At 44.9% G+C, this 24,040-nt stretch overlaps 1 protein-coding gene and 1 pseudogene across 8 annotated transcripts in view; one reads left to right on the top strand and one right to left on the bottom strand.

The window, feature by feature from the left end:
* Positions 1-24,040, bottom strand: part of HAUS1 (HAUS augmin like complex subunit 1) — a 44,431-nt gene that overhangs the window by 5,026 nt on the left and 15,365 nt on the right. For 3 of the 8 annotated variants that reach the window (XM_053902659.1, XM_053902661.1, XM_053902662.1), the window contains exon 9: positions 21,608-23,777. In XM_053902659.1, coding sequence (XP_053758634.1) covers positions 23,727-23,777 — 51 coding nt within the window. In that variant the 3' untranslated portion in view covers positions 21,608-23,726. Of the gene's footprint in view, positions 1-840; positions 1,617-6,903; positions 9,248-10,065; positions 10,169-20,438; positions 20,569-21,607; positions 23,778-24,040 lie in introns of those variants that run through there. The other 5 variants (XR_002084366.2, XR_002084365.2, XR_008422273.1 and 2 more) reach the window with 5 other exon arrangements.
* Positions 7,457-13,913, top strand: LOC109275600 (60S ribosomal protein L9-like; annotated as a pseudogene).

The following is a 24,040-nucleotide window of genomic DNA, read 5'->3' as shown; positions in this document are numbered from 1 at the left end:
GATCCCTCCCTGGGGTGATGGGAAGGCCTCACTGAGTGAACTATGTGTGCACAGCTGGCTCCATTCTGTCACCTAAGAGAACACACACCCATGTATTGTGGGTCAGTCCGAAGGATGTACAAGATATACACCGGCCAGTCCCTGTCTTCAGAGACCTAAGACCTTGCTTATGGGATGTACAAGGTGGCCTTACCTAAGGCAAACTGTAAAATCAGTTTCTCTTTGGTGTGTCTTTTCTCACTACATCCAGGACCCTCCTTGACCCAGTCAGTGCTGTCACCTGTCACCCCTCAAGGCCCCAGGACTGTAGCCTTCTTTGCCTCTCTCTTCCCCACCTCTGACACCCAAAACATCCTGGCCTAGGACTCAATTTCTAAGGCTTCTAGTCTCCACATCGTAACAAAAATTAATTAAGCAACCCAATTCTTACTAGAGTGATAGCTGACTAACACACTGCCTCTCCCAGGTGATGGCATTTTGTCCAACTAAAATAAACACTTCTCTAGAAGTCATCAGGGAATGACATAAAAGATAGGAATTTCAGACATCTAGGCAGGTCAGCTGGGAGGAGAGAGATATTCTTGGTTAGCCAGGTTCTTCAGAATTCTCAAGTCACAACAATCTGACAGCCTGGGAGGACCAATCTAACGCACATTCATCTATGTGTTCTGACCAAGCCCCAGCCCCAACTGTTTTCTCAGTCCTCGTATACCAGGAACAAAGAAGCTCTAGCATTTACAATTAAAGAAGACAAGAATAACTCAAAGGGAAAGAATATTAAGAAGAGAGTTGAGAGATAAATCTGGGCTATTGATTATTAGTACTAAAACAAGTCAGAGAGGGAAAGGTCAGTATTGTATGGGGAGAGTCCCGCTCTGCGGTGGGCTGACAGTGGGCGCACAGTGTAAACAGAATACAAATATGGGACGTTTCAGGCCTTTGTAAACTTCAGAAGCTTCAAGAGCCTATTTCCTCGCCCAACCCTTTGGAGTAAGGGTGGCAACCGTACCCCAAACTGGATTTTCTATTGCCACAGGGACTGCAGGAAGCTTGCCTTCATTCTGGCAGGTGACGATCCTTTTGTATAACCATATGCCATTAATCTGCCTCTTGGGAGACGTGTGTTTTCAGCCAGAAACCCTAAGTCTACGTTGTTGAACTAGAAGAGCCAGAAACACTAAGGAGGCAGCTTATCTTCCTGGAAGGCCCCAAAGAGGTTGCCCCTGGCTACCAGGGGGTGGGGATGTCCTGTCACTGCCAAGGCTCCCCTGTGCCTGCCAGCCAGCCTGCCAGATTCTAGTGGCAGACAAGGCAGTGACACTGAGGGTTCACCCCAGCCAATATCAGGAGCTCTGCAGAGGGTCCCCAGATGCTCAAGGGTGCCCCTGCTGGGCTTATATCTCTCCCCCAAACAGGGACCAATCACATTTGTCTTGTCTTCCCCTCCCCACCGCTGTTCCCTCTTTTCTTTCCTCCTTCCATTCTTTGGCTGCATCTTCTTTACCCTCCGCTCCTGCGTTGTGTCCCGGCTCACATCTTCTTGGCCCACATTTCTGCTTCGGCTGCATGCCTCTTCCGCTTCCCTCCTGTCCTCAGACAGAGGACTCTGGATGAACCTGGAGGAAAGAAGGAATCAACAGTCCACGGGGTGACACTCAGCCAGCAGAGGCCGAAACTGGTAGATGAGTGTCCTGTCTTCTTTCCCTCGGGTGGACAACTCTATGGCCCCTTCTGCAGTGCTCCTCAGAGGCGACCAGCAGGACCATACTCCGTTCAGCCTCCATGGAGACCAATGTGGTAGCATTCCCCCAGAATGTCTCTCCCTCCTTCCACATGCTACTCTTCCCAGTCCCTCCCTCCTCTACCCGAGGAGCTTCCCAAGTCAACTACCTATGTGCAAGCTCTTGTCTCAGACTCTGCTTTTGGGGGAACTTCAACCAAGCTCTCCTTCCTCCCTCTGTCCCCCCCCCCCCAGTCCCCACTCAGCCTCCCCTCTTCTCTTTGCTGGTCTGCTCTCCTCCTCTCAACATATATTCTCCTCCCCAGTCTACCTCAGAGATAGATGTTGTGTCCCCAGGCTGAAGGAGCATGAGAAAGTCAGACATTCCATCACCACACCATTCTTTGGGAGCTTTGGCTCTGCATCGAGGTGGAGGGGGACAGCATGCACAAGAGAGAGGCTGGAGATGGGATAGAGATGCTTGTGGTTTCTAAGAGGTCTTTAGTAGAGTGGAGGTAACCAGTGGGTCTGAGAGAGAGAGAGAGAGAGAGAGAGAGAGAGAGAGAGAGAGGGAACTCTATAGATCTCCTGGCATGCTTGGGCACGTTGCTCCCAATGGCCCAGTGCTGACTAGAGGAATCCTTCCTATCCCACACAGACTCACCCCCACCCCCACCCACCTGGGTTCATTTTCCTTTGGAGCTTCTTCTCTGGTCTCCCTGGGTTCCTCACCCTCTCATGCCTGGGGCTTGGCCTTGAACAAGACTTCTACTCTCCATCTTCCTTGAGTGAAGGATACAATTTGCCTTACTGGAGCCTTCAGTGTCTGGAAGGAGACGTCTGGTGGCTGAAGAATTCCCCTTCTGGGGCTGTGCCAGGCTGCCATGAGGACAGGTCACCATCCAGTCTTGAGAATGATAAAACATTCTCCAAATGGCCACACTACAGGCAAAAGATGAGGGGATGAGGGGCTAAATTCTGGACCAGTTCAAGTCTTGGCAAAATTTGGGGGGCAGAAGAGGGGGATGGGGAGCAACGTTGCAGGACTTAAAGGCTCCAGAATTCATTCCTAGTGGATGATAATCTATCCTCCAACTCAAGTATGTAAGAAATACCACCTTTTTTTATGTCCTATAAATTTTTTCAAGATTTTTCAAGATTTATTTATTTTGAGAGAGAGAGAGCACACACGTGCATGCGTGCACATGTGTGAGCAGGGTGGAGGTGGGGAGACAGAAAGAAAGGGAGAGAGAGAGAATCCCAAGTAGTCTCTGTGCTGTCAGTCTGGGAGCCTGATGTGGGTCTTGATCCCACAAACTATGGGATCATGACCTGAGCTGAAAAGCAGAGCTGGATGCTTAACCCACTGAGTCACCCAGGCACCCCTAAGATTTTATTTTTTAAGTAATCTCTACACCCAAGGTGGGGCTCAAACCTATGACCCCAAGATCAAAAGTCACTTGCTCTACCAACTGTGCCAGCCCTGTGCCCCTCTTTATGTCCTATAAATCAATTTAATTAAAAAAATTTTATATTATTTTTTATTTTAGAGAGAGAGAAAGCACACAAGCTGGGGAGAGGGAGAGAGAGAGAGAGAGAGAGAGGGAAAGAATTTTAAGCAGGCTCTACACTCAGCCTGGAGCCTGACATGGGGCTCAATCCCATGATCCTGGGATCATGAGCTGAGCTGAAATCAAGAGTCAGACATAACCAACTGAGCCACCCAGGCACCCCTACATCAATTTAATTTCTACTCCAAGGCCCCAGCTGGCAAGAAAGTCCATGTCGGTCATTCCTGAAGCTTCATTTCCCTTCCCCACTTAGGACCCTCAGATCTCAAGTGCCCAGAAAGGTAGGGTGGGGTCTTGTCTTTCATCCAATGTAGATACATCATTTGCCAAACCCCAGTGATGGGCAGTAGCTGACTCTGTTTTCATGTCATTTTGGGGAGCAAAAATCTTTGCTGGCCACCTCCATCAAGGGTAAGGGCACCCACAACTCTCTCCCCCTTTCTAGACCTTCATTTCTTCTTTCTCAAATGTCATCTCCCTCTTTACCCCTACCCTTCCCCCACAATGTACAGAAAACCCACTGAGTTTAGATTTGTTCAAAGGACAGGAAGTCATTGAACTCAGGCTCGTCTGCTTTGCACCAAGCCCAAATTAAGGAATTACCAACTGGCCAGTATACTTAAAATGGAAGGGGTGGGGTGGAAAACTATGAGAAACACACAGATTAATATGTCAAAATGTCATCCTGCCACTCATTCATACTCCAGCCCTTTATGGACTCCTGCTTTGGAGCCAAGCACCATGCGAGCCCTGGGGACACAGATGTGACCAGAGGAAGTCTTTCCAGGTACAGCGCTCAGCCTGGTCTGTCCTAGTAGAGAACACGGACATGAAGTCACCTAACATTAGGACTGTGTGACAAAATAATAGAAATATGCACGCCGAGGAGGACTCAGCTAGGAGGAGGCCTCTGAGCCAAGACTCAGAGAATGAAGAGAATCTTGCAGCACAGAGAAGAGGAAAGGTGTTCTAGGTGGGCATCCCAGTGGAATCTAAGAGCCAGGCCATCCTGGGAATGAGTGGTCCTGGACGGAAAGCACCCATTTGGGCGTGGTAAGGGCATCAGTTAAGAGACGGGTTTGGGAAAAAGAACAAAGTCCCCTGGAAAGGGCGCCTGGATGACTCAGTTGGTTAAGCGTCCAACTTTGGCTCAGGTCATGATCTCACAGTTCATGACTTCAAGCCCCGAGTGAGTTTGAACTCTGAGTCAGGCTCGCTGCTGTCAGTATGTAGAGCCTGCTTCAGATCCTCTGTCTCCCTCTCTCTCTCTCTCTGCCGCTCCCCTGCACACCCGTGTGCATGCACTGCACTCTCTCTCTCAAAAATAAAATAAACTTAAAAAAAAAATCCCCAGGGAAAACTAATATGTAACATGGGCTACAGTACTTTTTCCTTTTTTCCTTTCCTGGAGGAGGTGGGAGGGGATGTGCAATAAATAACCCTGTCCCAGCTCCTCCTCTAGTTTGGAACCGATTGAGAAGACAGACACAGGAAATAGATGAACATTTATATGTCAACTTTACAGTAGATGAAAGCCGGATTGGAGGACATGGGGCACATGTGCCGCCCCCAGGGACTTCCTAATATGTCCCAGCCACTGCAGACAGACATTCACCTAGCAGCAGACGGACCTAACAGACTCAGTCCTCTCCCAGAAAGTAGGTTTTCTGTACGATGAGCAGTCCTGAATATACACCCTCTGTAGGCAGGCAAGTCCCAAAGAAAATCGTGTATTCGTCGGCCAGGGCTGCCATAGTGAAGTATCACAGACAGGGGACTTAAACAACAGAAAGTTATTTCTTCACTGTTTTGGAGGCTGGAAGTCCAAGATCAAGGTGTCAGAGGGTTAGTTTCTTCTAAGGTCTCCTTGGCTTGCAGATGGCCTCCTTCCTACAACGTCCTCATAGGACCTCTCTTCAGTCTGTATGGACTGTGTCCTAATCTCCCAAGGATGTGAGCTGTAGTGGATCCGGGAACACCCTAACAACTCCATTTTGTTTGTTTGTTTGTTTATTTATTTATTTATTTATTTCTTCTTAATTTGTATTTATTTTTGAGAGAACGAGAGACAGAGCATGAGCAGGGGAGGGGCAGAGAGAAAAGGAGACACAGTATCCAAAGCAGGCTCCAGGCTCCAGCTGTCAGCCCAGAGCCTGATGCGGGGCTCGAACCCACGAACCGCGAGTTCATGCCCTGAGCCCAAGTCAGCCGCCTAACCAACTGAGCCACCCAGGTGCCCCAAAGAGCTCCATTTTAACTTAATTACCTCTTGAAAGGCCCTGTCTCCAAATACAGCCACATTCTGAGGTGGCTGGGCATGTGGATTCAGGAAGCTGGTCTTAGTGAAGCATGCTCTCAGTTCCTTCCTTCAAACTTCCCAGTCAGATATCTTTCCTGCAGAGAGGGCAAGAGACAGAGACAGAAACCAGGGAGACTCCAGAAATGTGGCTCAGTGGAGCCACCTCCAGATTGGAACACAAGAAGCAGGGAATAAAGGTTCCATGTCACGCCCCATACCCACTCCGTGGGTGCTCACGTTACTACTGTCTTCTGAAATAAAGGAGTACCCTACATTTCTATAGAAATCAAACTTGTCTCAGCACTGCATATTCATGAAACAAAGCATAGAAAGTAAGGTAGGAGAGTTTCCAGGAATCAAGAATCACCTAATCCTCCTTGTTCCTTTGCAGGTGAAGGAAGCCAGGCCCAGAAGTTCAAGAGTCCAGCCAGGGGCCCCTCGACTAATTAGCGGCCACCTGTCTTCCAGCTGTACCAAATGTCACACGTTCACTTGATGTTAAGGTCCCCCCCACAAAACCTTCTTCCATCTTTATGCCCTCTTTCTGTGAAGTGCCCATCCTGAAGATCAGCAAAACTGTTTGAACAGGGAATTGAAGTAAAACATTCCGAGAGCCGTTAACTGCTTAGGAAGGTCTGGAGCACCCTGGGCCGTGCAGGGTGCTTATTTATATTCACGTCCCCTGTGTCCAGCACGGGGGCCGATCCACAGTGGGCACCCAGTTCACGTTAGCCCATCATGACTGAAGAGCTAGAAAACTGGACATGGGAAACATTTTTTCAGAAGTGGGTGAAGAAGAAAGGGTTCCTTAAACAATAGAGCTATGAGCTCGGCATCGATCTGAGGCCTCTGCTGGGTTTGTTTGCTGGCACATCTCCCCAGTTCTCCAGAGATCTTTCAAGGTCATCTTGAGCACTTTCCTCTCCTTTGTCCTCATATCAAATTGGTCTCCAAGTCCTCTCACATCTCCTTCTTTTCCATCTCTGTTGCCACATCCTGGCCTGGGCCCTTATCACTTCGTGCTGGTCTGGACTCATGTGTCGAGCAGGGTTGAGCACAGAGGCCTGGGAGGGAGCTAGGAGGCTATCTTGGCAGATCAGGCTGCAGTGTGCATTTGTTCTGTCTCCCCTCCCCCTCCACGGCTTGCGTCTTCCTTCTTATCGGTCCCCTTCATATGGACCCCCTCCCTCCTCCTTGCACCAGCTCCCAGCTCCTCACTCTGCCAGTCTACACTGGCCACCCACTCACCACCTCACCCATGCCTACCCCTCCCCCACCCCCTACTTCAGGTTTCAATTAACTAGCCGACCATAGAAAGATTCCAGCAAATTTATTCTCCCTGAAATAGAAGTGACCCATAACAAGGCTTAATGAGGTCATCCTCCAAGGAATTTAATAAGGGACAATCACTTCAGCCAGTCAAATGAGCATGTGAGCTGTGTCTGAGGGAGTATTTGGGGGAGGGAAGGCAGAGAGTTGATGTGCCACCTCTGGGGCTTGTCGGTGGTCTGGGTTCCCTGTGACAGGCAAGGGGAAAGCAAGGGGACGTGATGGATTGGCCTGGTGGGAGAACACAGAAGCACACCCTCACCCACTTCAGAGAGTTGCCAAGAGCTCACAGGAAACCTGATGCCCTCCCTGACTCAGCTCCCCCTGAGTTCCCCAGGTCAGTTCCCGAGGTCACCAGCCCAAGAGCTTTAGATGTCTGGAGGTGAAGATTGTGAGAGGGGAATCTTCTGCCCCTTCCTAAGCTGACAGAGATGGGGGCGGGTGCCCAGCGTGGTAAAGCGTCCCTTCCAGAGCAGGGAAAAGAGGATGCTTGTTTTTCCTGCTTCTGAAAGATGATCGCTCCTGCAGCCAGGAGCAATGCCAGCTGTGGTCAGTGTCCAGCCTGGCAGCCGAGTCACTGGGGACTCAGGGTGAGTCTTCAGCTGCCTGCATTTTTCCCTGCCTGTGCACCAGCTGCCTCAATGACACCCTTCCTGCATCTGCTTACCCACTGAGAGAACTAGTCTCCCCCCAGCTCCTAACTCCAAAGCACCCAGCAAATGCCCCGTACATAGAGTCTCCAAAAGCTGGAGCTGGAAAGACTCCTATGTGTGCCCACTTCCCCAGTTTGCAGATGAACAACTGGAGCCCAGGGGGGTTAAGGGATGTCTCTGACATGCTGGTTCTCTATGTTGCATAACCAATGACCACAATCTAGTGGATTAAAACAACACACACTTATTAGGTCGGTTTCCACGGATCGGGATCCTGGGTTTGGCTTAGCTGGGTCCACTGCTTCTGAGTTTTGCTATGTTGGAATCCAGGTATCATTTGGAGCTGCTGTCTCATCAGAGTCTCAAGTGGGGAAAGATCTGTTTCCAGGCCCCTTCGAGTTGCTGGCAGCATTTCCTCCTTCGTGAATTCATCTTATGGTTGCAGGACTGAGATCTTGATTTCTTGCTGGTGGTCAGGTGGATGTTTTCTGTGACTAATGCCTGCCCATAGTTCCCTGCCAAATGGGCCTCTCCCGAGGCCCTCTAACAGCACCTCAGCTCCTCCAAAGCCAACAACTGACAGAGTCTCTGATCTCAGGGAGGGCCTAGTCTCTCTTTTAAAGGCTTTTGCCTGATTAAGTCAGGTTCACTCAGTATAATCTGCCCTTTGATTAAATAAAAATCAATTGATTTGAGATTTTAATTACATCTTCAAAATCTCTTCACCTTTGCCAGATTCTAGTTACTTAGAAGCAAGTCACAGGTCCTGCCCACTCTCAAAGGGAGGGGCTTATACAGGGCATGCATGATGCAGGAGACATGAATCTTTGGGCCATCCTAGGGTCTGTCTACCACATTTAATGTCACATAGCTAGATAATAGAAGCGATATGATATAGAACCTAGATTTCACATAGAAATAGGTCCTGGGGACCAGTTATGTTTTAGAACTGAGAATGGTCGATTTTGGAAAGACAATCAAGTGCTTACACCATAGACTCACAACACACACAGTGGAGTCTGGGACAACACCCTGTGATCAAATACTGTAGGAATACATGAGTACTCCCGCCAAGTGGTCCACATACACCAAAATCAGTGGTGTTGTGTTCGGGTGAGCTTTTGCTGCCAAATGAATTCACGGCAGATAAGTTTTGCCAAACGAATTATGAAAGACCTTTGGGTTTTTAAAGCTTTGGAAATTCTAGCAAGGGATTGTGGACCTATAATAACTAACACTCACCAAGTTCTTGCCCTATGCCAGACTCAGGCTAAGTCCTGTGCAGTCTCACAGCCCTGTGGAAGGAGAGTATTTTCGAGATATTAACCATTTTCCTCCCTTTCCCTCTTCTCATTCAGGTGGGCTATGCATTCATTGATGTGGGAGTGGGAGGAGGCTGAGTAGGAAAGAGCTTGAAAGTCTCTGTCGCTTATGTGTTCCCAAAGCTGCTCAAGCCCCAGATTGAGAAGGGGATGTGCAGCTCTGATAAAACACGTGGTACAAGCAAAAACCAAACCAAAACAAAAAACTGGACCTAGATCCCTCACCCTAGGCTAGGAAGGAGAAGGCCTGGGTTTTCTGGAAGCACAACCTTCACTGGCAGGACCCCAAGGATAAGGGCTGCATGCTGCATCTGGAGAGGCTATTGTCTTGGGTGGTCTCCTGCGTGCTTCTCCTGGAACAGAGAGAAGGGACATCCTAACTGGACGCTCTTGGCCGTGGGGCTGTCCTTCCTGCCTTCTCATAGTATTGTGCAAGTGAGACCCCTCTTTGGAGCCAGAACAAGTCTATTTTTCTCCTGCCCATACAGGGCTGGTTGTTGAATATATACTGCTCAATAAATACTCACTGAATGACTCTCTTCAGTGAGGACTTGAAGGGTGGTGGGTGTGTGGGTGCCCTAGGCCCCTCCCCGTAGGGGTTCCTATGCAGTTAACTTCTGAAGTGTTTGATTTGTCAGACCCTCTGAGCTACTTCATTACGGTCCATGTCAGTTTCCATTACATCATCCTCCACTCAAGGGACCAGAGCCTCGTGCTAAATTGGTGTGACCCTGAGGCCTGAAGTGGGAGAGTGGTTTAGGTGCTGGGTTATGTCCCCATTGGAGTGAGTCCCACCATGTCGATTGACTCTAGTCCAGGAACCCCCCACCCCTCTCCATGGCCTTTCAAGGAATGGGTGGGTCTTTTTTCTTCCCCTTTGGAAGTGTTTTTTAAGTGTGACTGCCCTCTGGTGGCTAAAATTATATATGTAAATACCCCATGGGGAATGAGAGTTTGCCCAACCGAGCAGGTTACCAAGTTTGTTTAGGATATGGGTGGGAGGGCCGGAAGTAACACCCCTTTCTGCATCTGTTGGCACAAAGGTCGGATTTCAGGTACTTAATTGGACCTGGATCATTTTGGCTATAAGCTTCCTGAGGGCTGGAACCACTTCTGTTTCTGAGTGCCTAGCACAGGGTCTGGCACACAATAAGTGCTCAGAAATACTCACTGAGTGAAGGGATCAACTTGCAGGCGTGGCTTGAAGGAAGCAAATACAACCTCATTCATTTTTACCTTATTTTGTTGCTTCTTCAATAGGTGATTCATAGATGCTGAAAAGGCATTTGAAAAAATTCACCATCTACTATTTATTTTTTAAAAACTTAAAAATAGGGGGACTTCTTTGACATGATAAATAAACAAATCTGAACTGAGGCTTAAAGATGAAATTCCTTTACTGAAAGGATTTTTACTCAACTCAGGAACACAAGGCTGTTCCTTTTGGCAGATTGTATGTTCCAAAGGTGACCACAAGGAAATCTTTTATCCCACATGCTTTTCTTAGAATGTAATACTGACAATCCAACTACTGGGTGAAGAGTCTATGTTCCTCCCTTGCCCTTGACTCTGTGGGTGGTCTTCGCAAATCTGTCTGGGAAGATATAGTACGGTGTAAGTGATGCTTTGTGACTTAAAAAAAAAAAAAAAAAGAAAGTTTATTTATTTAGGGGCACCTGGGTGGCTCAGTTGGTTAAGCAACTGACTCTTGATTTCAGCTCAGATCATGATCTCTTGGTTTTGTGAGTTTAAGCCCTGCATTGGGCTCTGTGCTGACAGTGGCGAATCTAGCTTAGAATTCTCTCTTCCTCTCTCTCTGCCCCTCCCCCATGCATGCACTGTCTCTCTCAAAATAAATAAAGTTAAAAAAAACATTTAAAGTGTATTTATTTTGAGAGAGAGAGAGTGTGTGTGCACAAGCAGGGGAAGGGCAGAGAGAGAGAGAGGGAGAGAGAGAAAATTCCAAACAGGCTCCACACTATCAGCCCAGGGCCTGACTCAGGGCTTGAACTCACACTGTGAGATCATGACCCAGGCTGAAACCAAGAGCCAGATGCTTAATTGACTGAGCCACCCAGGAGCTCTGATGCTTTGTGACTTTTAAGGTTAGATCATAACAATGCAATACACCTCTGTCTTTCTACTTCTGTCATGCCAGCTACCATATTGGGAAAGATCACTCAGAGAGGTTATGTTTAAGTGTGTCAGCCAGAGGCTGGCAGCCTGGGACCCCAGCCAACAGCCAGCAAGAACCATCAGAAATGTTGAGTGAAGACATCAATGATTCCACCCCTCAGCCACTGAATCATTCCCAGCCTTTAAATCTTTAAACTTGAGGCAGCGGATAGATAGTAAGGAGAAAGGATAAGTCATGCCCACTGTGCCCTGCCCAGATTCCCCATCTACAGAATCTGTGATTATTTCATGCCAGTTTGGGGGTAGTTTGTTACACAGCAATGATGACTAAAACATTTACTGTTACCACTATCACCACCTTGGTATTACCACGAGAGTACCTCCTAAGAAAAAAATGAGAGGAATCAAAATTGATAAGGGGGAAGTAAATTCGTCATTTTTTGCAGTGAAATAATTACATATCTGGAAAAGCCAACAAAACCAGCTGAAAAAGAGTTAGAACAATAAGACAATTCAATAAGGGGCTGGGTTCAAAACCCAATTTATTTCCATTTTTTACTTGCATTAATGACCAGTCAACGTTGTGACTCCCATTATCAAGATTTCCGTAATATTGGAATCAATTCTCATTTAGAGACACCATCCACAGAGGATACACACCAGTGGCCAGTTTAGCAAATAAAAATACAAGATGACCAGTTAAATTTGAATTTCAGATAAACAAAAAAAGTCCCTTACTGTACTCCGCTTCATACATTTTCCTAAGAAACTAATTTTATTCCAAACAGATATTGTTGCTCAGAGAGCAAGCCTGGACACCCTCCCTCTGGAATTTCTCCCTTGGGCAATGGTTTTTTTAGATGTACCAAGGCGCTTAAAGCTTTTCCCACAATGTTTGCATCTACCTAGTGTTGAACTGAATGGGTATATTGGTACTTATGGCCCATGTGAATAATAAAAGGAGAGAAAAAAGATGAATTACAATGTTTGCACTTTTAAAAAATATTTTTACACATTTTTTAAATGTTTATTTATTTCAGAGAGAAAGAGACAGAGCGCAAGTAGGGGAGGGAGACACAGAATCTGAAGCAGGCTCCAGACTCTGAGCTGTCAGCACAGAACCTGACGCGGGGCTCAAACTCTTGAACCATGAGATCAGGACCTGAGCCAAAGTCAGATGCTTAACCGACTGACCCATCCAGGTGCCCCTTAACATTTACTATTATTTATTTATTTATTTATTTATTTATTTCTGTTTATTTTTGAGAGACAGAGAGAGACAGAGCATGAGCAGGAGAGGGGCAGAGAGAGAGAGAGAGAGAGAGAGAGAGAGAGAGACAGAATCCGAAGCAGGCTCCAGGCTCTGAGCTGTCAGCACAGAGTCTGACGTGGGGTTTGAACCCACAAACTGCTAAATCATGCCCTGAGTTAAAGTCAGATGTTTAACTGACTGAGCCACCCAGGCACCCTATTTTTTATTTTTTTAAGTAAGCTCTACACCCAAGGTGGGGCTTGAACTTACAACCCCAAGATCAAGAGTCACATGCTCTACTGACTGAGCCAGCCAGGCGCCCCTATAATGTTTGCACTTTATATGTCCACAGTGTTTCAGTGGTCTGTAAGTCGGTTATAAACACGTCTGATTGATATCAGGGTTTTGAGATGATACTTGCTTCCTACAAAAGGATGTGAACTGGGGTGACTGGATGGCTCAGTCGAGTGTCCGACTTTGGCTCAGGTCATGATCTCACAGTTGGTGAGTTTGAGCCCCTTGTCGGGCTCTGTGCTGACAGCTCAGAGTCTGGAGCCTGCTTCTGATTCTGTGTCTCCTTCTCTCTCTGCCCCTAACCCGCTCGCATTCTGTCTCTGTCTCAAAAATAAATAAACAAACAAAAAAAAAAAAGGATATGAACTGAAGTATAAATTTCAGACCACATGGGGTGATATGGAGAAATCTACATTAAAGCATAAATGGGGCACATGGGTGGCTCAGTCAGTTGAGCATCCGACTGTTGGTTTCAGTTCAGGTCATGATCTCATGGTTCATGGGTTCGAGCCTTATGTCAGGGGCTGTGCTGACAGCGGAGAGCCTGCTTGGGATTCTCTCTCTCTGTCCTTCCCCCACTCATGCTCTCTCTCTCTCTCTCTCAAAATAAATAAATAAACTTTAAAAAAAAGTATAATTCTTTCTACCTTTGAGAAATGTGCTGAATCATAAATGGTGTGGGAGAGGAAAGCTGAAAGCCGGGCAATAATACAACAGAAGTGTCTGCCAAGGTTCTCTTCTTGCCGCATCTGCTGGGAGAACGAAGACTGTTCTCAGCAATGAGACTGTCAACATTCCAGAAAGTGTTGACATCACTCTGAAGGGGTGCGCTGTTACCGTGAAGGACCCCAGAGGAACACTGTGGAGGACTTTCGGTCACATCAACGTAGAGCTTGTAGTCCTTGAAAAGATAAAGGAGAGGCTCTGAACTGATAAATGGCAGAGAAATGGAAAGGAACTGGCTACCGCCCGCATTATCTTCAGTCATACACAGAACATGCTTGGGGGCGTTACACCGGGCTTCCGTTACAAGATGAGGTCTGTATACACTCATTTCTCCATCAATGTTGTTATTCAAGAGAATGGTTCTCTTATTGAAATCCAAAATTTCTTGGGCAAAAAATATACCCATGGGGTTCGGATGAGGCCTGGCATTACTTTTTTGGTATCTCAATCCCAGAAAGGTGAGTTAATTCTTGAAGGAAATGACATTGAACTTGTATCAAATTCAGCTGCTTTGATTCTGCAGGCCACAAGAGTTAAAAACAAGGATATCAGGAGGTTTTTGGATGGTATCTGTTTCTGAAAAGGGAACAGTTCAGCAGGCTGATGAATGAAAGCTAAATTGCCCAGCTACAGAAACAGCAAGATGTCAGATGATTCCTCAGACTTATTTGTGGTATGTTAAAGATACAATAAAAGCTGTGTATTGATTGGTGGGGGGGAGAGAGAAATGTCTAACAGCAGCAGATTAACGAGAACAAGATCGGTGATCTGGAAGATAGGTTGGTAAAAATATCCAGACTTGAGGAGAGAAAAATACGGAAAAAATTGAGGGGCGCTAGGGTGGCTCAATCAACTGAGCATCCGACTCTTGAATTTGGCTCAGCTCATGATCCCAGGGTCATGGGATAGAGACCTGCATCGGGCTCTGCGCTGAGTATGAAGCCTACTTGAGAATCTCAATCTCTCTCTCCCTCTGCTCCTTTCCCCCACCTTACGTGCTCTCTCTCTAAAATAAAAAAAATAAAAATTTAAAAAAAGATGTTAAAAATATTTTTCAAATATCTGTAGATACCGTTTTGATGAATAAATTCCAGTTAATATAAAATGATGTTAATTTCTGACCTCATATTAGCTTTTTGTTACTGTATATTTTCTCAGTCATTGGTTACTAATTTTACAATTTTTTAAAATATGTTTTACTTATTCTTTTTGAGAGAGAGAGAGAGGCAGAGTGTGAGTGGGGAGGGGCAGAGAGAGAGGGAGACACAGAATTTGAAGCAGGCTTCATTCAGGCTCTGAGCTGTCGACACAGAACCCAACGCGGGGCTTGAACTCATGAACTGCGAGATCATGACAACCAAAGTTGGACACTCAATTGACTGAGCCGGAAACTGAGACCCAAAGAAGTAAAATGACTGACCAGGTGTCACACCCAGTCACTGACTGAGTTGGGATTAGAACCCAGGCTTATTTCCCACCCCAAGGATCTTTCCTCTGTATCACCTACTTTTGGCTAAACTGTAGTAAGTCTCAATCTCCCTTATATGGCCTTGCATTAACATTGTAGTTTCCTTGGCTATAAGACCAAAATTTGGACTGGATAGTCCCTTCCAGTCTGATATTCTGTGTATTTATAAACCGCCGGAGACTGAGGGGAAAATTCTTATTTATCTTTGGGGCCCCACAACCTAACACATAGTATTTAATAAAGCTTGTTAACAAATAAGTGAATGAATGAATGGGTGATGAGGGAGGGAGGGCAACTTTATATCCTTTGGACACCTGGGAGTTTACATGATGCCTTCATGGTTACATTGCCAGGAAGCAGGATCAGTGTCTGAACACGCTGTAGAAAATCTGGATCCTGAAAAGGCCAGAGAGAGCAATTCTCTTTCACAACGCAGTGGGGGCAGGCTGTCAGCCCACGACCGCTGCTGCAGAATTTAAAGAAAATTGTCATTGTGCGAGCTGGGCATGGTAGGATCAACCTAAAAATATATACCTGTACAACGTGAGAGGAAGCCAAGGTCAGAAGGACACGCGTGCAGCGTGGTACCAAATACAGCTGGCAGAGTGGCCTCTTCAGGTTGTCTCTCGTCAAAGACAGGACACACAGGTACAGAGTCCTGGCCACACTGTGGTGTGCCATTGGTCACGTGCTCCCATGATAAATCACAAGAAGAAGATCCCCTGGCAACCAAACAGGCTCCAAGGACATCCACACACAATCCTCAGCCTACTCTTAAAATAGCTTCGGAAGCATCTTGATGAGGAACAGCTTTTCATTCATGCTGCACTTCTTACCCAACATGCAGCTCCACAGGCCTCCCATGCAGCAGAAGCTGTAACAGCTAATCCTATTCTGCTGGCAACTCAAGCCCCTGCCTAGGCCATGACTTCTCAATCTCTCTCTCTCTTTTTTTTTGGAAAGATTTTATTTTTAAATAATCTCCACACCCAACATGGGCTTCGAACTTACAACCCGGAGAGATCAAGAGTCGTATGCTCCGCTGACTGAGCCGGCTGCGTGCCCCAGGACTTCTTGATTTAGTATAAGCAAAGGCAAATCTACCGCCAATACTGCCCTTCCCACAAGGCGGAATATGAGGCAAAGCACAGGGCCTCTTCACGGCATGGCCCTCAATATGCAATGGTCCCTCGATTTGTGCCCACCCTGGCTGGACTCGCTCAGGCAGCTGAAACTGGGGGGAGAAAGTTTCACAGACCTAGAAATGGGGGTGTAATGAAGCAGCACAAGCAAAATGGTCAGAGCAAAATGGTCAAAATCAGGTATCAAAAGCTGGCTTCAGGCAGAGACAACGGCACACAATGTATGCTCCTAGATTGGAAAAACAATTGTTATGAAGTACATTATTTTTTTCATAAACATTTTATCCGCCTGAGCATCCCATGGGTTTTTTTTTTAAAAGATTTTATTTTTGAGTAATCTCTATACCCACCGTGAGACTCAAACTTAGAACCCCAAGATCAAGAGTCGCAGTTTCCACTGACTGAGCCAGCCAGGTGCCACTGAGCATCCTGCATTTAAAATTTTTTTTCACATTTATTTATTTATTTTTGAGGGACAGAGAGAGACAGAGCACAAGCGGGGCATGGGCAGAGAGAGAAGGAGACACAGAATCCGAAGCAGGCTCCAGGCTCCGAGCTGTCAGCACAGAGCCTGAAGCGGGGCTTGAACCCACAAACGGCGAGATCGTGACCTGAGCCAAAGTCGGATGCCCAACTGACTGAGCCACCCAGGCACCCCAGCATCCTGCATTTAAAAAGCTGAAGGGTGGGGCGCCTGGGTGGCTCAGTCGGTTGAGCGTCCGACTTCGGCTCGGGTCATGATCTCACGGTCCGTGAGTTCGAGCCCCGTGTCGGGCTCTGTGCTGACAGCTCAGAGCCTGGAGCCTGCTTCAGATTCTGTGTCTCCCTCTCTCTCTGCCCCTCCCCCATTCATGCTCTGTCTCTCTCTGTCTCAAAAATAAATAAACATTAAAAAAAATAAAAAGCTGAAAGGTAGGGGCACCTGGGTTGCTCAATGAGTTAAGTGTCCGACTCTTGATTTCGGCTCAGGTCATGATCTCATGGTTCATGAGTTTGAGCCCTGCATTGGGCTCCATGCTGATAGCAAAGAGTCTGCTTAAGATTCTCTCTCTCCTTCTCTCTCTGCACCTCCTCCACTATCACTCACTCTGTCTCTCAAACAAAAGAGAAAAACTGAAGTATAATTAACAATGTTATATTAATTTCAGGTGTAAAACATGATTCAACAATTCTATACATTACACAGTGCTCACAGGTAAGTAAAAGGCGAAAGATTTATTCGATCTGAAGAGAAACCAGAGTATAGTGCTCACAGGTAAGTACAGTCAGTCATTGTCACCAAACATTTTTACAATCTTATTGGCTATATTCCTTATGCTGCACTTTTTACCTCTGTGACTTATTTATTTTGTAACCAGAAGTTTGTATGTCTTAATCCCCTTTATCTATTTCACCCATCCCCCCACCTGTGAGGCACATTATTCAGACAACCAGAGAAATTTGAGTCTGGACTATATATTAGATAGCAATACTACATCAGTTAAATTTTCCGAATTTGTTCATTTTACTGTGATTATCTAAGCATGTCTCTGTACTTAAGAGATTGATTTAGGGGGGTATTTAGGGATATAGCAGTGGTTCTCTATAGATAGACATGAAGTCCGGGGGTCAGAATTAGAGACAAAAACCAGAAGCTCCCTCTCACACACTGCCTCCCAACCCACATCCATATGGGTGCATTTGATGTTTCCAGAAAATATGCATGCTAGAGACCTGGAAATGGAATTAGAACAAAAGGCTGAGTTCTGGGCTGCTCTGGCTATCTGCTTGCCCACACCACGCATCTACGTGCAGGGATGGACACTCACTTCGCTACGTCATCTGTGATAGAAACAGCTCCACTTCTTCCTTGTTAATTTGCATACCTTTTCTTCAACAGCTTTATTGAAATATAATTCACATACTGTACAATTCACCCATTTAAAGTATATAATTCATGGGGCACCTGGGTGGCTCAGTTGGGTAAGCATCCGACTTCAGCTCAGGTCATGATCTCATGGTTTGTGAGTTCAAGCCCCATGTCAAGCTCTGTGCTGACAGCTCAGGGCCTGGAGCCTGCTTCAGACTTTATCTCCCTCTCTCTCTACCCCTCCTCTGCTCATGCTCTGTCTCTGTCTCTCTCTTACAAAAATAAATAAACATTGGGGCGCCTGGGTGGCTCAGTCGGTTAAGCAGCCGACTTCAGCTCAGGTCATGATCTCGCGGTCCGTGAGTTCGAGTCCCGCGTCGGGCTCTGTGCTGACAGCTCAGAGCCTGGAGCCTGTTTCAGATTCTGTGTCTCCCTCTCTCTGACCCTCCCCCATTCATGCTCTGTCTCTCTCTGTCTCAAAAATAAATAAACGTTAAAAAAAAATTTAACAAAAATAAATAAATATTAAAAAAATAATAAAGTATATAATTCAGGGCGCCTGGTTGGCTCAGTTGGTTGAGTGTCTGACTTCGGCTCAGGTCACCATCTCATGGTTCATGAGTTTGAGCCCCACATCAGGCTCACTGCTGTCAGTGCCATGCCTTCATCAGATCCTCTGTCCCCTTCTTCCTCTGTCCCTCCCCTCCCTCTCAAAAATAAACATTAAAAAAATAAAGTATACGATTCAATGGTTTTCAATATATTCACCGACATGTGCAACCATTACCTCAAAAGGAACACTGTACCCTTAGCTCTCAGCCCGTACCTCTCATCCTCCCAGCCCTAAGCACCATCAATTGACTTTCTGTCTCTGGACATTTCATATGAATAGAATCCTATTACATGTGGTCTTTTGTAACTGTCTTCTTTCACTTACCATAATGCTTTCAAGGGTCATCCAAGGTGTAGCATGTACTGGTATTTCAGTCCTTTTTATTTCATGGCCGAATAATGTTCCATTGTGAGGACAGAACATATTTTGTTTGTCCACTCATCAGCTGGGGGGCATTTGGGTTGTTATGAATAATGCTAATACAAACATTCATGTATAAATTTTTGTGTGGACATATGTTTTCATTTCTTTCGGGTATATACTTAGGAGTTGAATTGCTGGGTCATACAGTAACCTTATATTTAATCATTTGAGACCCTGCCAAACCATTTTCTGAAATGACTCTAGCATTTTCTTCCTACCATTAGTGTAGGATGGTTCTAATTTGTCCACATCTTCACCAACACTTGTAATTTTTTGTCCTAGCCAGCTTGTGAGCAGGGGGTAGTATATCTCACTCTGGTTTTGATTTTTATTTCCCTGATAACTAATGATGTCAAACATCTTTTCATGTGGTTATTTGGGCAACTGTACATGTCTCACTGGAGACATGTCTATTCAAATACCTTATCCATTTTTTTAATTGGATTTTTTTGCCTTTTATTATTATTTTTAAGTCAATTTACTTATTGTGAGAGAGAGAGAAAGAGAGAGAGAGAGAGAGGGTAAGCATGGGGGAGTGGCGGAGAGTGAGGGAGAGAGAGAAAATCTCAACTAGGCTCTGCATTGTCAGGGCAGAGCCCAACGAGGGGCTCTATCCCATGAACTGTGAGATCATGACCTGAGCTGAAGTCAAGAGTCAGATGCCCAACCGACCAAGTCACCCAGGCATCCCGCCTTTTATTATTGAGTTGTAAGTTTTTACAGATTCTGGATACAAGTACCTTATCAGATATGGGATGTGCAAGTATTTCCCCCCATTCTGCAGATTGTCTAGTCACTTAAAAAAAAAAATTTTAAGTAATCTCTACACCCAACATGGGCTGAAACTTACAACCCTGATATCAAGAGTCGCGTGCTCCACCCACCGAGCCAGCCAAACACCCATATTTACTTTCTTAATGGTATCTTTTGAAAGACAAAATTTTTTTTTGAAGATCCAATATTTTTAATTTATTACTTTATTTTAGATAGAGAGGGGGAGAGAGAGCATTAGTGGCAGAGAGAGGCAGAGGGAAAGAGGGAATCTATTTTTTTTTAGACCCTCATCATCTTTTTTTTCTTCATCATCTTCTTGTAACATAAGTTCTTATATAAAATACACTGAGAGTTTATTACATTCTGTAGTCTTGATAAAAAGGTAAGCCACAGATGTTTTCACAAAATTGTAATTATATATGTAACTTTTCTTTTTCTTTTCAGATTCACCTGTTTTTTTTTTTTTTCTTCTAAATACAATTTATTGTCAAGTTAGTTAACATACAGTGTATAGTGTGCTCTTGGTTTCGGAGGGTAGATTCCCATGATTCGTCACTTATATACAACACCCAGTGCTTATCCCAACAAGCACCCTCCTCAATGCCCATCACCTGTTTCCCAACCCCCACCCCCCCCCCCCACCCCCCACCCCCCACCCCCACCAGGGAAAGAGAAAATCTTAAGCAGGCTCTAGACTCAGCCTGGAGCCTGACATGGGGCTTGATCCCTTGACCCTGGGATCATGACCTGAACCAAAATCAAAAATCGGACATTCAATCGACTGAGCCACCCAGGAGCCTCGAAACACAAAAGTTAGCCAGTTTTAGCTATTTCCATGTAGTAAGCTGGGGCAATCATAGGACTCACCTAATTTTTTTCTCTTATCAATGAATGTCCTGTGCTTCTTTGTTGTTCAGTATCTGAAGACTATTGTTTCTTAATTTTTGTTTGTTTTTCTGTGTAAATCAAGGCAGTCAGTCTGATCACTCTTCTCCACCTGGGCCAAAAGCAGAAATCCACGTTTTGACCTTCAGAGTTTTAATTACTGTTTGGTTCAAAATATTTTCTAATTCATATTATTATTTGATGCATAGGTTATTTAGAATGTTTTTCTTAAATTCCAAACATAGAACTTTTATTTTTTTTATCTAATTGCATTGTGATGAGAGAACATGCTGCATGGGGTTTCTGTGCTTTTGTAGTGGTTGAGATTTCCTTTACTGCCCACTCTTGGGACAATTTTTTTTTTTTTAAGGTAAGCTCCATGCCCAATCTCCAAGCTTGAACTCATGACTCTGAGATCAGGAGTCACATGCTCCACCAACTAAGCCAGACAGGAGCCCCTGGACAACTGTTGAAATGTTCTGGATACACCTAAAAAGAACATGTATCCCGTGGCAGGTAGGTATAGGATTCTTTGTATCAAGTTTGTAAATTGTGTTGTTTAAATACTCTGTATCCTTGCTAATTTCTTTCTGTCTGTTCTTCAGCTCAGGTCATGATCTCACAGTTCATGAGTTTGAGCCCCACAGTTGGGCTCTGTGCTAACAGCTCAGAGCCTGGAGCCTGCTTCAGATTGTGTGTCTCCCTCTCTCTCTCTGTCCCTCTCCTGCTCACGCTCTGTCTTTCTCTCTCAAAAATAAATAAACATTAACAAAAAAATTAGGGGCACCTGGGTGGCTCAGTCGGTTAAGCATCCGACTTCGGCTCAGATCATGATCTCCCGGTTTGTGAGTTTAAGCCCCACATTGGGCTCTGTGCTGACAGCTCAGAGCCTGCTTCGGATGCTGTGCCTCCCTCTCTCTCTGTCCCTCCCCCACTCATGCTCTCTCTCTCTCTCTCTCTCTCTCTCTCAAAAGTAAACATTAACAAACTAAAATAAAAACAATATAATTACTGTTTTTATAAAATTATGCTGGTCCTAAGTTTGATTCTTACAGTGTATATTTTTGCTCTCCTTTTACTTTGAACATTAATTTCACAAGCTACTTTTATCAATTAGCTACCGCAGCTAACAATCAGCCCAAAACTCAAAATAAGCTTCAAATAACAATCATTTATTATTTCTCATGATATATACGTTGACTTTGTGGGCTTCTGGCCCAGGCCAGGTTGGTTGATCTCTGCTGCCTGCTGGTGGCTTGACGGGGGCTGGACAGTCTAAGAAGGCCTCATTCATATGGCTGGCAGTTGGCAGCCTGCTTGTCTTGGGTGGGGGCAAGGCTCGGCTGGAATCACTTGTTTCTGCTCCATGTAGCTTCTCATCTGCCAACAGTTCAAGTTGCTTTACGTAGTGGTTTCAGAATTCCAGAGCCATAAGAGAGGGCAAGCTCCAACACACAGCTTTTAATCCTCTGCTTCTGTTACATTCGCTATTGTCTCATTGTCTAAAACAAATCACAAGGCCAAGCCAAGAGGTAGAGATACAGACTTCATCTCTGGACGGGAGAAGTAGCAAAGTCACCACACAACGGGTGAGTGCCCAGGGACAGATTGGTCATTTCCACAATCAATTCAAGCTGCCTTACCAAAAACACTGGAATTAAGTCAAAAGAAAAATGACAAACTTGGGAAAAATATTTACAGAGCTAATCACAAAAGATTAATTTAGCTAATATACAAGGGGCTCTTATAAATTGTTAAGATAAAGACAAAATCACTATACCTACATGGCTAAATGATATGGACAGTTTTCAAAAAAGGAAATACAAATGTCCTTTGTATATTATATTTCCACATATTTGTGGGAAAGGAGTGGGAAATTTTTAAGGTCATTTAGGTAACCTTTAAAAAAACTGATTGCAGGTGGCTGGGTGGCTCAATTGGTTAAGCGTCTGACTTCAGTTCAGGTCATGATCTCACGGCTTGTGAGTTTGAGCCCTGCATCGGGCTCTGTGCTGACAGCTCAGACCAGGGAGCTTGTTTCAGATTTTATGTCTCCCTCTTTCTCTAACCCCACCCCCACTCATGCTGTGTCTCTGTCTCTCACAAATTAATAAACATTAAAAAAAGAACTGATTGCAAAAACAAAACCCCTCATTGTTTCATTTTCCTCTTTTTTAAAAAGTAAACTGGTTGCTGGGGTGCCTGGGTGGCTCAGTTGGTTGAGTGGTTGACTTCAGCTCAGGTCATGATCTCTCAGTTTGTGGGTTCAAGCCCCGCATCGGGCTCTGTGCTGACAGCTCAGAGACTGGAGCCTGCTTTGGATTCTGTGACTCCCTCCCTCTCTGCCGCTCCCCTACTTACGCTCTTTTTTTCTCTCAAAAAATGAATAAATATTAAAAGAAAAAAAAAGCCATGACAGAGGATAGTACTTTAAAAATAAATAAATAAAATAAATTTAATTAAACTTGTTGCTTCTTAATCACATGGTACAAAATTTTTCAAAGTACAAAAAGGAACACAATGAAAACTTTCTCCTTCTTTTTCCCTATACCACGTTTGTAACGGCCTTTGATTTTACTTATAAAAGATCTTGCCATGTAGGAATTTTTTAATCCAAATTTTCAAATAATTCTATCATTTCATTTATGGCTCCTGGATTTGGGTCCTCTGTTATTGACTCTATGATTATTTAAAAGTCAAAACATTAAAGCGTTTCCCTGATTTCTCTTACTGTCTTTTTTTTTTTTTTAACATTTAAATCTTTGATCCTTGGGATTATCCTGACATAAGGCATGAAATAAGGATATAGCACCATGGGTTGAATTATCTGTCTCTCTACTACTGATTTAAAAGGTCATCTCTTTCAACTAAATTCCTGCATATATTAACATCTGGAGGTAGGCAGGTGATTGATCAGAAGGAAGGCAGCAAAACCCTAGAGGGAGGGCTGGGGAGAAACGTAAGTTGAGTTACAGAACTCTTCACTTAGTTGGCCTCACAAGTGACTGCATGACAACTGTCATAATGTTCACCAAAGAGACCCACCGAGGGACACTTAACTGTCAGCAACATAGAAAACCCACAACAGTTTGTAATATGAAAACTGTGTATTTGGGCACAGAAATGCAATACACAACCAGAAACCACTGTTCCATCAACAGTGACATTATTATACAGGTGTTAAATTGTTAAGGTATAGGAGAGGAAACAATTCTTTCAAGTCCTATTCAATTTACTTTGTTAGGGACGATGAAGCTTACTGGACTCTGGTCACAGTTCCATCATATCTACTTTCTTTGTAAGCTCAGCTTCAATGGTATCCTAAAGGAAGAAAGAACCACCATAAATTCTATAAATAAGGATATAAAACAGGTCCTCTAACTTCTAGTGTTATTTAAAATAAGGGAAGCAAAAAAGAAAAACATTAAAACAAATTTTTAAAAATACAATTATAAATATTAAATATGTGTTTAGACATTCCTTGCTTTTACCTCGCCCCCCTCATTCCCACACCCTAAAAGTTTTCAGACCCCTGATTCTAGTTAACATCTCAAGGGGGAAAAACCCTTTAGAGAGATGAATCA

The sequence above is a fragment of the Panthera pardus genome, unplaced genomic scaffold (assembly GCF_024362965.1).
Source record: "Panthera pardus isolate Hobbes unplaced genomic scaffold, ASM2436296v1 HiC_scaffold_15, whole genome shotgun sequence".
NCBI lineage: Eukaryota > Metazoa > Chordata > Mammalia > Carnivora > Felidae > Panthera > Panthera pardus.
Note: the sequence above shows the minus strand (reverse complement) of the source record. Positions and strands in the feature narration are given on the sequence as shown.